At 46.4% G+C, this 12,460-nt stretch overlaps 1 protein-coding gene across 1 annotated transcript in view; it reads right to left on the reverse strand.

The window, feature by feature from the left end:
• Window positions 1-11,147, reverse strand: part of cnn2 (calponin 2) — a 44,885-nt gene extending 33,738 nt beyond the window's left edge. The window contains exon 1 of the mRNA XM_086004833.1: window positions 10,793-11,147. Coding sequence (XP_085860959.1) covers window positions 10,793-10,855 — 63 coding nt within the window. The 5' untranslated portion in view covers window positions 10,856-11,147. The remainder of the gene's footprint in view (window positions 1-10,792) is intronic.
• Between the last annotated feature and the right edge of the window lie 1,313 nt (window positions 11,148-12,460).

Below are 12,460 nucleotides of genomic sequence, written 5' to 3' on the forward strand. Positions count from 1 at the left end.
TTTGCGCTCAGTTTGAACACTCAGCCCAGATATTATTGGCTGCGCTTCCTGCTCAATCTTCAAACCCCATGAATCGGTGACCCTTTGCACCTTCAGTGCACAGCTTCTCATAGTGTTTGTGTGTGTGTGTGTTAACCAGGGATGTGTGTAAGCTCCTTACTCAATAAACAGGTGGTCTTGGCTGGTTCTATCTCTGTGACCCAACATCAACTCATCATCTAGCCATAGGCTCAAATTCAATCCAATTTTTTTTTTACTTTAAAAAGACTCATTTATTTCTAGGCTTTCCGTTTTCAGATGGTTAGGTGAGAATTCCTTCACCTGTAGGAGGTGCAGCAGGAGACACAGAATTAATATTAAGCTACGTGAAAGGAATAGCTAACCAATGTCTGGAACTACTCCAGTAACCACTGAAATAGGCAGAGAGAATAATTAAAATCCCCAGTAACTCAGCTGCCAAAGCTAACAACTAAAATCAGTCAAATTTGGCGGCAATAGAAACATATCTTGGTACGAATTGAGGTTTCCTGCAGGCATTGAGTGGGGTTCAGTCGTTCCCTGGGCCATTATCTGATGGCTTGCTTTTCCATGGATCTTGTCCTCCTTGCCATATATCTATTAGTAGTGGGAGCTGGGAGTGTAACAGTAACACGCCTTAGTGATGTGGATCACATCTCGTGTCTTGAGCATGTGTACCACTTTAACCTCTCCAAGGACGGGCCGAGTTAACACCAGGCAAGGAGTCATTTGGTTCAGTTTGTAAACTGCTTTATTCCACGGTAAACAAAAGACAGAACATCAGATACGATGAAAGTCAGTCGGGACAATCAGTTCGCCCACCGTTAGTAAAAATTAAGAACACATGTACAATAAGGGTGGGTTCTTGCTCAAGGTAGAAATATATGCTTCTGCCCCAAATAAATATTAAAAATCGCTTACGTCCAAGTCTTTTTCATGGAAGAATGGCCAAAGAATTCCAAACTATGACACTTGGCCTCATTCTCTTTGCTAGCCACATGAGAAGAGCCCTGCCGAGTTGCTCCAATGCATGTCTGGGTGAAATTCAGCCAAGTTCTCCACAATAGCCTATGTGTTGTGAAAATCACCTGCACCTTCTTTCACAAACTCTTCCAATCGTTGCAGGTTCTGAACCAGCAGTGCCATCACTTGACTTTCCAACAAAGCACCTACAAGAGAACCTGCTCCTTCTTCACTCTCATACAGAGTGTCGATATCCACTGGCTGCAAGCCCAGCACTGATATATCACCGATTTATGGCTGAAACGGCCAACCAGCAAGTGATGCAGATCTGGCATGTTGGCAATCGCATGTGTCTCCTGTATAATGCTGTATAAATCCAACTCGGACTCCAAGAACTTCTCCGGAATCTCTGAATTTGAAGCACAGCTCCTGGTTTTTATAGACCATCTTCTCAAATATCAGGTGCTTTGGTCCAAAGCTTGAGCCTAATCATCTCCCATTAAATCTAGGATTTTCTTCATGCCCGCTCCCTCCTCATTAACTGTAATGCCACTTTCTTCACAGTAATTTCTCTCCTGGCAGAACCACATTTATGTGATGCACTCCTGGCTGTCCTCCCACATTCTACCCTACGTAAACTTGAGGTCATCCAAAACTCGGCTGCCCGTGTCCTAACTTGCACCAAGTCCTGTTCACCCATCACCCCTGTGCTCGCTGACCTACATGAGCTCCCGGTTAAGCAGCGCCTCAATTTCAAAATTCTCATCTTGGTTTTCAAATCCCTCCATGGCCTCGCCCCTCCCAATCCCTGTAATCTCCTTCAGTCCCACAAACCACTCCCCCCCCCCCACCCCGAGATATCTGCGCTCCTCTAATTCTGCCCTCTTGAGCATCCCTGATTATAATCACTCAACCATTGGTGGCCCCAAGCTCTGGAATTCCCTGCCTAAATCTCTCCGCCTCGCTACCTCTCTTTCCTCCTTTAAGACGTTCCTTAAAACCTACCTCTTTGACCAAGCTTTTGGTCACCTGCCCTAATTTCTCCTTATGTGGCTTGGTGTCAAAATTTTTGTCTTATAACACTCCCGTGCAGCGCCTTGGGATGTTTTACTATGTTAAAGGCGCTATATAAATACAAGTTGTTGTTGCTTTTAATTTTATATCACAAGTATGATTGGCACCTCTGTCAGGCTGGTAATCGAGCAAATCCCCGATATCCATATCCGAGCCGTTACCGGGAACCACAAGAACCACTCCCGCCAATCAAACTGACCACTGGACACACAGCCATCTCACAGGAGCAATCGACCTGAAACGTTAACTTGGTTTCTCTCTCCACAGATGCTGCCAGACCTGCTGAGTGCCTCCAGCATTTTCTGTTTTTATTTCATGCCATCAAGCAGGAACCCGAGGCGCTCCTCTGAATGCAGTTTCATTATGGAGAGCAGTGACCGCTGCTCTTTTCTAACTCTGTCCAGTGTTTGTGCAGAGGGGGCTGGGAGTACAGTTGATCTGGAGACTGCTGAACTCACTCCATTAATGGGCAAGATCAGCCGTGTCTGAAACCAGATGTTCTGTCAGATCCCGCACAAATAACGGGCTGGAAATACCGCCCACCCTCAGGGAAAGCACGCAGTTGGTAACGATAATCACCAACATCCCTCTGTATGGAGGCCAGAGAAAATAAACCAACAGGAAACACAGCACCTGTCGGTGGGGCGGTCATAAAATGAATAAAGCGCAGTGACTGACCTACTGAGGAAACGGCACAAGCTCATTTTTTTTTAGCTGGGAGAAATTTGAGATAAATCACCTTGCTTCTGAGATCTTGGGGGACCTGAAAATGGGGATATGACAGGTTTATCTAAACAAGCTCAGCTTTGTCAATTTCCCAGCCCCTGCCTTACCGTAACTGTGGTCAATGCTGGTGTCACAATGAGCCATGCAGATCAGGAAGCTACCTGGTCTTTGCTGAGTAAGCAGATCTGGGTTAGATTAGGGGCGGAGAATAAGTAGTCAGGGCTCACTTTCCTGATTGTTATCCAGTGGATGTTGGGTGAGAACAGGAACAGGCTGTGAAGTGGGAGGAGGTTGGTGTGGAGCATGAGCACCGGCATTGACCAGTTGGGCGAAATTGCCTGTTTCTGTGGTGTAGATCCGATGTAATTCTTTTCTGTGGTGTAGATCCGATGTAATTCTTATGTAATAGCAGTCACTCCATTCATACGATCATTCCCAATATGAAGAAACAGCCTGTGATCACCAGACAGTCAAAAACATGCATCAGTTGAGTGCCAGGGCCGATCTGGATAATGATTAGGGTCACTCAATTCAGATTGGACGTCAGGCAGGCTGCTTGTAGGCTACAGTCTGACAACACTTATGTATTTTCCTCTCAGTGCTGTTTCTGGCACTAACACCACCATTAGAGATACACGAGGTTGGCTGGCCCCAGTTAAAGTGACTCTGCCGTGGAACTGGGTGCGACAGTGGGTTAAGACACTGGTCTTTTGCTGGCACCTGGGTTCAAATTTAGCCCAGACTGAAGGAGATGAATCCTCTGTCTGCTGGCTGTGTGAAATTAGTTTGGGGAGTATCATCGAACCACACAGCACAAAAGGAGGCCATTCAGCCCATCGTGCCTGTGCCAGCTCTTTGAAAGCTATCCAATTAGTCCCACTCCCCTGCTCTTTCCCCATAGCTGCGAAAAAAAATTATTTTCAAGTTTATATCTAATTCCCTTCTGAAAGTTACTATTGAATCTGCTTCCACTTTCAGGCAGCGCATTCCTGATCACAACAACTCGCTGAGTAAAAAAAGCTCTCATCTCCCCACTGGTTCTGCTGGCAGTTACCTTAAATCTGTGTTCCATGGTTACTGACTTTCCTGCCAATGGAAACAAAGTTTTTCCCCCATCCACTCTATCAAAACGATTCATGATTTTGAAATAACAACAGAAAATGCTGGAAAAACTCAGCAGGTCAGGCAACATCCGTGGAGAGAAATTTCAGTTGACGTTTCGGGTCGAACCCTTCTTCAAAACTGGAAAGAAAAGAAACTGGATCGAAGGCAGGGCTGCGATCGGACAAAAGAATAAAAGAAACAAAAGAAGTAAAAGAGATTAGAAGCTAGACGAGATGGTAATAGGCTGAGATTAGGTGTAAAGTGTACTGGCAGGGCAAAAGGATAGCTGCCAGGTGTGAGAGAGAAACAAAAGGAAAGGGGGGGGGCGGCGGAAAGGAGTGGAACAATTACAAGAGAAAATGAAATGGGGGCCGAGCTTATGATCTGAAATTGTTGAACTCGATATTGAGTCCGGAAGGCTGCAGAGTGCCTAATCGGAAGATGAGGTGCTGTTCCTCGAGTTTACGTTGAGCTTCCGTGGAACAATACAAGAGGCCAAGGACGGCGAGGTCCGAGTGGGAATGGAGCGGTGAATTAAAATGACAGGCAACCGGAAGCTCGGGGTCACCCTTACGGACTGAACGGAGGTGTTCCGCAAAGCGGTCACCCAATCTGCGTTTGGTCTCCCCAATGTAGAGGAGACCGCATCGTGAGCAGCGAATACAGTATACTAGATTGCGAGATCCCTCTATTAAACAGATATTTAATAAAAACATATCAACCCAGTTTCTAGTGGGTAAAGGCACACAGTACAAAGCCGCAGCTAATTCAGCACCACTTAGCAATCTCACTCAAGAAATGGAACAGGGTGGCTGGTGTGGGAAATGGAAACACGTCACACTGGTGCAGAAGAGTCTGCACTTCAGAGTTTGGCACGGAGGCACATTGTTGGGCTAGAAAGAGCTTTACTCCGCACCCAGCTATGCTACACCAACAGACGAAAGTGACAGGCAGAAAAAGACCATCTGGTCCATTAAGCATGCTCCACACGTGATGCCGGAGTCATTATGATCAGACAGCCCCTGCCAACCAGCAGCCACGGAATCTTCTGGGAGAGGCAAAAAAAAGATACAAAGCCAAGGTCAATTAGGGAAATAAAATCTGGAAAAACCAGTCCTGGGAGTGCTTGATGCTGACACTGTGGATGTTTAAAATAGGAAGAACTCCCTTTCCAGAATAAACATTCCTCACCTTGATGACCACAATCTTCTTTTTAATAAAATACAAACTGCCTTACCTCCAGTCTAGTCTCTAGCTGTGCTCAGACTACTTGGGAGGCCCACAGATCTAGTTTCTCCACTGCAAATCCTCAGCGGAGGTCAAGCAACCAAAAAAACACTTTGAGATTGCAACTTTCAAACTGCTGGTTGCTTGTCTGCTGCCTCCAGTGCCATGGAATCTGGAGCTCACTGCCTCAGGAACTTTCCCAATGCTGGGTGGGAGCTTTTGGAGAAGGGTCCTCCAGCAGTAGGTCAACCGTGGCTAACAAGGGAAATTAGGGATAGCATAAGATCCAAGTAGAGGACATATAAATTGGCCAGAAAAAGCAATAATCCTGAGGATTGGGAGCAGTTTAGGATTCAACAAAGGAGGACAAAGGGATTAATTAAGAAAGGGAAAATAGAATATGAGAGTAAACTGGCAGGGAACATAAAAACTGACTGTAAAAGCTTTTATAGATATGTGAAGAGAAAAAGATTGGTGAAGTCAAGCATAGGTCCCTTGCAGTCAGAATCAGGGGAATTTATAATGGGGAACAAAGAAATGGAAGATCAACTAAATTCATACTTTGGTTCTGTCTTCACAAAGGAGGACACAAATAACCTCCCAGAGATGCCGGGGAACATAGGGTCTGATGAAAGGGTGGAACTGAAAGAAATCAGTATTTGTAGGGAAATGGTGTTAGGAAAATTGATGGGACTGAAGGCCAATAAATCCCCAGGGCCTGATAATCTACATCCCAGGGTACTTAAGGAAGTGGCCCTAGAAATAGTAGATGCATTGCTGGTCATCTTCCAGAACTCAATAGACTCTGGAACGGTACCCATGGATTGGAGGGTAGCTAATATTACCCCACTATTCAAAAAAGGTGGTAGAGAAAAAGCAGGGAATTATAGACCGGTAAGCCTGACATTGGTAGTGTGGAAAATGCTAGAGTCTATTATAAAAGATGTAATAGCAGAGCACTTGGAAAGCAGTGACAGGATCGGACAAAGTCAACATGGATTTACAAAAGGTAAATCATGCTTGACTAATCTACTGGAATTTTTTGAGGATGTAACTGGTAAAATAGATAAGGGCGAACCAGTGGATGTGGTGTATTTGGACTTTCAGAAGGCTTTCGATAAGGTCCCACATAAGAGATTAGCGTGCAAAATTAAGGCACATGGGATTGGGGGCAAGGTATTGACTTGGATAGAGAACTGGTTAGCGGACAGAAAGCAAAGAGTTGGAATAAACGGGTCGTTTTCCGAGTGGCAGGCAGTGACTAGTGGGGTACCGCAAGGATCGGTCCTAGGACCCCAGCTGTTCACAATATATATTAATGATCTGGACGAGGGAATCGGATGTAATATCTCCAAATTTGCAGACGACACAAAGCTGGGTGGGAGGGTAAGCTGTGAGGAGGATGTCGTGAAACTCCAGTACGATTTGGACAGGTTGGGTGATTGGGCAGAAACATGGCAAATGCACTATAATGTGGATAAATGTGAGGTTATCCACTTTGGTGGCAAAAACAGGAAGGCAGATTATTATTTGAATGGCAATAGATTGGGAGAAGGGGAAGTGCAAAGAGACCTGGGTGTTCTTGTGCACCAGTCGCTGAAGGTAAGCATGCAGGTGCAGCAAGCGGTTAAGGCGGCAAATGGTATGTTGGCCTTCGTAGCAAGAGGGTTTGAGTACAGGAACAAGGATGTCTTGCTACAGTTGTACAGGGCCTTGGTGAGACCACACTTTGAGTATTGTGTGCAGTTTTGGTCGCCTTACCTGAGGAAGGACGTTCTTGCCATGGAGGGAGTGCAGCGAAGATTCACCAGGCTGATACCTGGGATGGCAGGAATGACGTATGAGGAGAGATTGTGTCGATTGGGCTTATACTCACTGGAGTTTAGGAGATTGAGAGGGGATCTCATCGAAACCTATAAAATTCTGTCATGCCTGGACAGACTGGATGCAGGAAGGATGTTTCTGATGGCCGGGGAGTCCAGAACCAGGGGTCATAGTCTAAGGATAAGGGGTAAGCCATTTAGGACTGAAATGAGGAGGAATTTCTTCACCCAGAGAGTGGTGAACCTGTGGAATTCTCTGCCACAGAGGGCAGTGGAGGCCAGTTCATTAAATATATTCAAGAAAGAGTTGGATATATTTCTTGAGGCTAAAGGGATCAAGGGATATGGGGAGAAGGCAGGGACAGGGTACTGAATTTGGATGATCAGCCATGATCTCATTGAATGGCGGAGCAGGCTCAAAGGGCCGAATGGCCTACTCCTATCTTCTATGTTTCTATAAGCTGGGTACATTTGAAGTCACTGTGGATACCAGGCAAGAGGTGTATTTCAGTACAAATGTTGTCAGAAATGTTGGCAACCCTGGTTGAACACTCTTGTGATGAGGATCATGCTCTTTGCGAAGGCTGCAACGCATTTCGGCTACATTTACCTGGCCGCACACCACAGCCAGTGACAGCCCCGCCCCACACTTTGCCACCAGTGCTGCAAGGCAAACTGCAGCTAAGCAAACACTGCCACTGTTGTCAGAAGCCACTGGGGTTGAAATTGGATGTAGGCGGGACACAAAACAGATTGCGTTTGTCGCCTGTTGTATGACACACCCGATATTCAGCCTATTGAAGTCAATGGAACTGAATATCAGGCGGAGCCTATAACGAGCGACCAATGTGATATCGCCTGTTTTGTGTCCCCGCAATTGTGTTTAATTTCACCCCCACTGTCTGGTCACTGGCAGGCCCAGCTACTCATACAGACCAAGTGCTTGCACACCACCACTCCCCAATCACCGTCCACCACCAGCACCATTCAAATCCAGTGAGAGTTTCCCCAATCACTTGTCTTTACAGATCCACCGGGGAAGGTCTGCAGCCAGAATCAGAAACTCTGTGCATGCAGGTTGGTCTACACACAATTGTTTTTCCATTGCAATATAAAGAGGGCAGATCCCAAAGCAACACACACCACAGCACCAGCACAGCACCGCCCCAGCACACCACTTCTTAAATTAGTTATGTAAATATAAAGGGAGGGCGAGAATTCTCACACCTCAGAATCACTGTTTTTTCAACTGCAGCGTGTCAAGTGATACACAAGCATAGATTTTTTTTTAGGTGGAAAGAAAAAGAGGAGTGGGCTGTTGGCCATGAAATTTACACATGTACAGGGGTGAAATGTGTAAAATTGTTCATGTGGGGGAACTTGTGGGGGAGGGGAAAGGACACAACTTGCATCCACTTCCGACAGGTTTGATGCATAAAACACCAAGGTGGTTTCAATGTTAAGGTGACTTTTTGGCCTTGATTAAAAAAGATTAGTACGGCTACAGGGAAAGCTTATAGTCTGGTTGGTTGATGAGGAATGAGCATTTGCCGGTCACCATCATCTATTATGTATCAAAACTACAATGGTCGGTGCTCCTCTGACCTTCCCCTTGTCATTTCCCCCCAAGATAAGTTCCTCATCTTACACATTCCTCCCTCCCTACACCCTCATCATGATGAAACTAAGACTCATTGCACCATCTTTCCCAAGATCTCAAAACAGTACTCTTTTCCCCCACTCTCCCCTTCCTCCTACAATCTACAGACGTTTAAAACATAAAATCTAGCATCAATTGACCACCATTTCATTGGCAGGATAGGCGCACCGTCAGTGTTCTTGCTCAGGCCAACATCCCCAGCATCGAAGCTCTGACCACGCTCAGTCAGCTCCGATGGACGGATCACATTGTCCGCATGCCCGATACGAGACTCCCAAAACAAGCGCTCTATTCGAAGCTCCGGCACGGCAAGAGAGCCCCAGGTGGGCAGAGGAAACGCTTCAAGGACACCCTCAAAACCTCCTTGAAAAAGTGTAACATCCCCACCGACACCTGGGAATCCCTGGCCCAAGACCGCACAAAGTGGAGGAGAAGCATCCGGGAAGGCGCCGAACACCTCGAGTCTCTTCGCCGGGAGCAAGCGGAAGCCAAGCGCAAGGAGCGCACGTCAACCCAAGCACCCCACCCCTTCAACCACCGTCTGCCCCACCTGTGACAGAGACTGTAGGTCACGCATTGGACTCATCAGTCACCTGCAAACTCATTTTTAATGTGGAAGCAAGTCATCCTCGGTTCTGAGGGACTGCCTAAGAGAGAAGAGATTTCCTGATTTAATCTCACTTTCTGTCCTGCTCCTCACTCTTGGTGGGGTCCTATGCTGTGGACCTGGGCCCTTCACTTATGTTTCTCAGCTGTAAACAGCAAAGATTCAGTTGCTTGTTCAGCTCACCATTAATTCACCTCATTACACAATGGAAATATAAAAGGGGAGGGGGGGGAATTTTACAACCTTCACTGCTACCCCTGGAGTAGCTCACAGTCCTGGACAGCATACATTTTTACATCTCTCTCCCCCAATGTTCTTCCTCTTCTCAATGAGGTGTTGATTCTTACTGGGCTACAGGTTCCCCAGACATCAACCATTATCTGCCCCTCCCTCTCCCATATCTCACCCAAGTGGCCATTCTTCCTGTGTGAGCCTAGACAATGAGCTTTGTCAGGCTGAAGGCATCACTCAGTAGTAGCACGTAGAACGTCAGAGGGTTGTGGGTTCAAGTCCCACTCCAGCACATAATCTAAGCTGGCAGCCCAGTGCCGTGCTGAGGGGGTGCTGCATTGTTGAAGGTGCAGTCTTTCGGATGAGACGTTAAACCGAGGCCCCGTCTACCATCTCAGGTGGCACTATTTCGAAGAAGAGCAGGGGCATTGTCCCGATCTCCTGGCCATTATTTATCCCTCAACCAACATCACTAAAAACAGATTATCTGGTCATTTATCTCAGGGCTGTTTGTGGGAGCTTGCTGTGCACAAATTGGGGCTAGCCCAAGGATCACAGATTAATGTTGCCCCCCCCCAACTACTGAGCTAGTCCAGCACAAGGCTATACAAACTTTTAAAACATTTGGAGTTTTCCCTCACTGCTTGAGAAATGAGTTACAGGTTGCATACCAAAAGGAAAATCTAATTCTCTTTTCACATCAATTGCAAGGACACCGACACAGAGAAGTTTAACACTTAATTCAGGGGCAGCACAGACCCCGGGGGACAGAGGTGTCCCTTGCATCAGTTGCCCAATCACCTCGTGGATCCCAGAAACAAGCCTGAATAAAAAAGGAGAAACCCCAACCCTCCCCACACCAAAAAAAAGACATTCACCCCGGGTCACCGTCCACCTCTGACATAAAGAACAGTGAAAGCACGTAGCAAGCAAAGATGTTAAAGGTGAGATCAAGGCTCCCTTCTTGCATTAAGGTGCACCAGCACCGCTTTAAAGCAAAAGCATATGGGAAATCAACTTTTACTTTTTTTTTAAAAAGTCACCGCCCACCAGATCTGGGATAAAGATTCCCAACTCTTCGTGCTGGAGCGGGAGGTACATTGGTCCAGGCACAGAGAGAGAATTAACAGAACTAGAGAGACAGATGGAAGTAGAAGATACAGAAAAATATTGCAGCAACCGGGACAACGCCCAGAGCTAGTACAAAAAAAGTCAGAAAAAACAAGGCATCAGTCATCTTGTAGTAACAAGAAGCGACGCTGAACCCACAGTTACAAAGTTGGCTGAGGTCGGGTTCCAAAAACAGCAATAAACCTATTCCTGAGACTCTTTAAAATGCCAAATTAAAGTTGAACTTACTTTATTTTTCACTTCTGCTGTTAAACCGTACGAGGGTCCGACGTTAAACTGCTTGCTGCCCATGCTGGTCGAGACTCTCTAACGCAGGCTGTGCGCAGTTTCTTTTCCCCTAAAAAACTGCAGAAAGCGGTGAAGTTTCTGCGTCGCTTTTGATCAGTTTCCACAGCGAGTGAATTTCACTTCGAGTTTCTCTTCCCCCGCCCGCTCAGCCTATATGCCCAAATATGGGCCGAAACTTGACAAATTCCAGGCTGGGCGGCACTGCTCTCCCCTCCTCCAGCTCGAAATCTTCGGTTCATTCACTGAGAAAGCTGCAGGAAACTGACGTCAAGCACTCACATCACCTTCACAAAGACCCAAAACATACCGCGCGGGATTATACAGAAAAGTAAAGGATGCAGCGAAGCAAAGGAGTTGGTCCAGCTCAGGTGGAGGTTTAAAAAAAACTTATTACCTGAAAATCTGGAGTAAAAACAGAATACACAGGACTGTCAACAAGAGGTTGACGTTTCAAGCAGGAAACTAAAGGGGAAGTTAATTTTTTTAACACTGAGGGTGATTAGACTAAGGAATGCTGTACCACACTGGGCTATTGAGCCGGAGACCCTGACATCATCTCAAAGGGAATCGGATCTGTACTGAAGAAGAAGGGATTTAGGAAAAAGGCGGGGGATGGAATTAGAGTCGTTTCTTTTTTAGATAGCTGTAGCTGAAGAGTGTGCCCCGGTACGGATGCAAGGGGCTGAATGACCTCTTCCTGTGCTGCAAATTCTGAAATTCAATATCGTCATAATTCGAGGACAAAAAACTTGCATTTTTCGCGGACAATACCTGTCTGAGTACAGAAGTATTTATAACATTGCTGTAACACAGCTACTTTGCCCATGTGACCATTCTTCATCTGTAGATCCCAGACAGAGAGTATTGGGAGGCTATTCACCCACAGGGCTGTCATATCTGATCCTGAGCATGTCATAATCCAGTACACACACACTTTCCAGCAGTGAGAAGAGATCAAATCCCACCACGGCAGTTGCGGAATTTAAATTCAGTTAATTAAATAAATCTGGAATAAAAAGCTGGTATCAGTAATAGTGACCACGAACCTACTGGATTGTTGTAAAAACCCATCTGGTTCACTAATGTCCTTTAGGGTAGGAAACCTGCAGTCCTTACCCGGTCTGGCCTATATGTGCCTCCAGACTTACAGCAATGTGGTTGACTTAACCAGCAAGCCACTCTGTCCTATCAAAAAAACAGCTGCAATGGACTGCAGCAGTTCAAGGCGGCGGCTCACCACCACCTTATCAAGGACAATTAGGGATGGGCAATAAATGCTGGCCTCGCCAGCAATGCCCACATCTCGTGAATGAATACATTTTTTAAAAAGGGATAGTAATTGGGAGCAAGACCCCTGGCTGATATTTCCCTTCACTAAGTGCCGCTCACCCATCACCCCTGTGCTCGCTGACCTACATTGGCTCCCGGTTAAGCAGCGCCTCGATTCAAAATTCTCATCCTTGTTTTCAAATCCCTCCATGGCCTCGCCCCCTTTCTATCTCTGTAATCTCCTTCAGCCCCACAACCCCACCACCCCCCGAGATATCTGCGCTCCTCCAATTCTGCCCTCTTCAGCATCCCTGATTATAATCACTCAAGCATTGGTGG

Source organism: Somniosus microcephalus, chromosome 13, assembly GCF_052327205.1.
Source record: "Somniosus microcephalus isolate GS21.2 chromosome 13, FLI_Smic_1.0, whole genome shotgun sequence".
Lineage (NCBI taxonomy): Eukaryota > Metazoa > Chordata > Chondrichthyes > Squaliformes > Somniosidae > Somniosus > Somniosus microcephalus.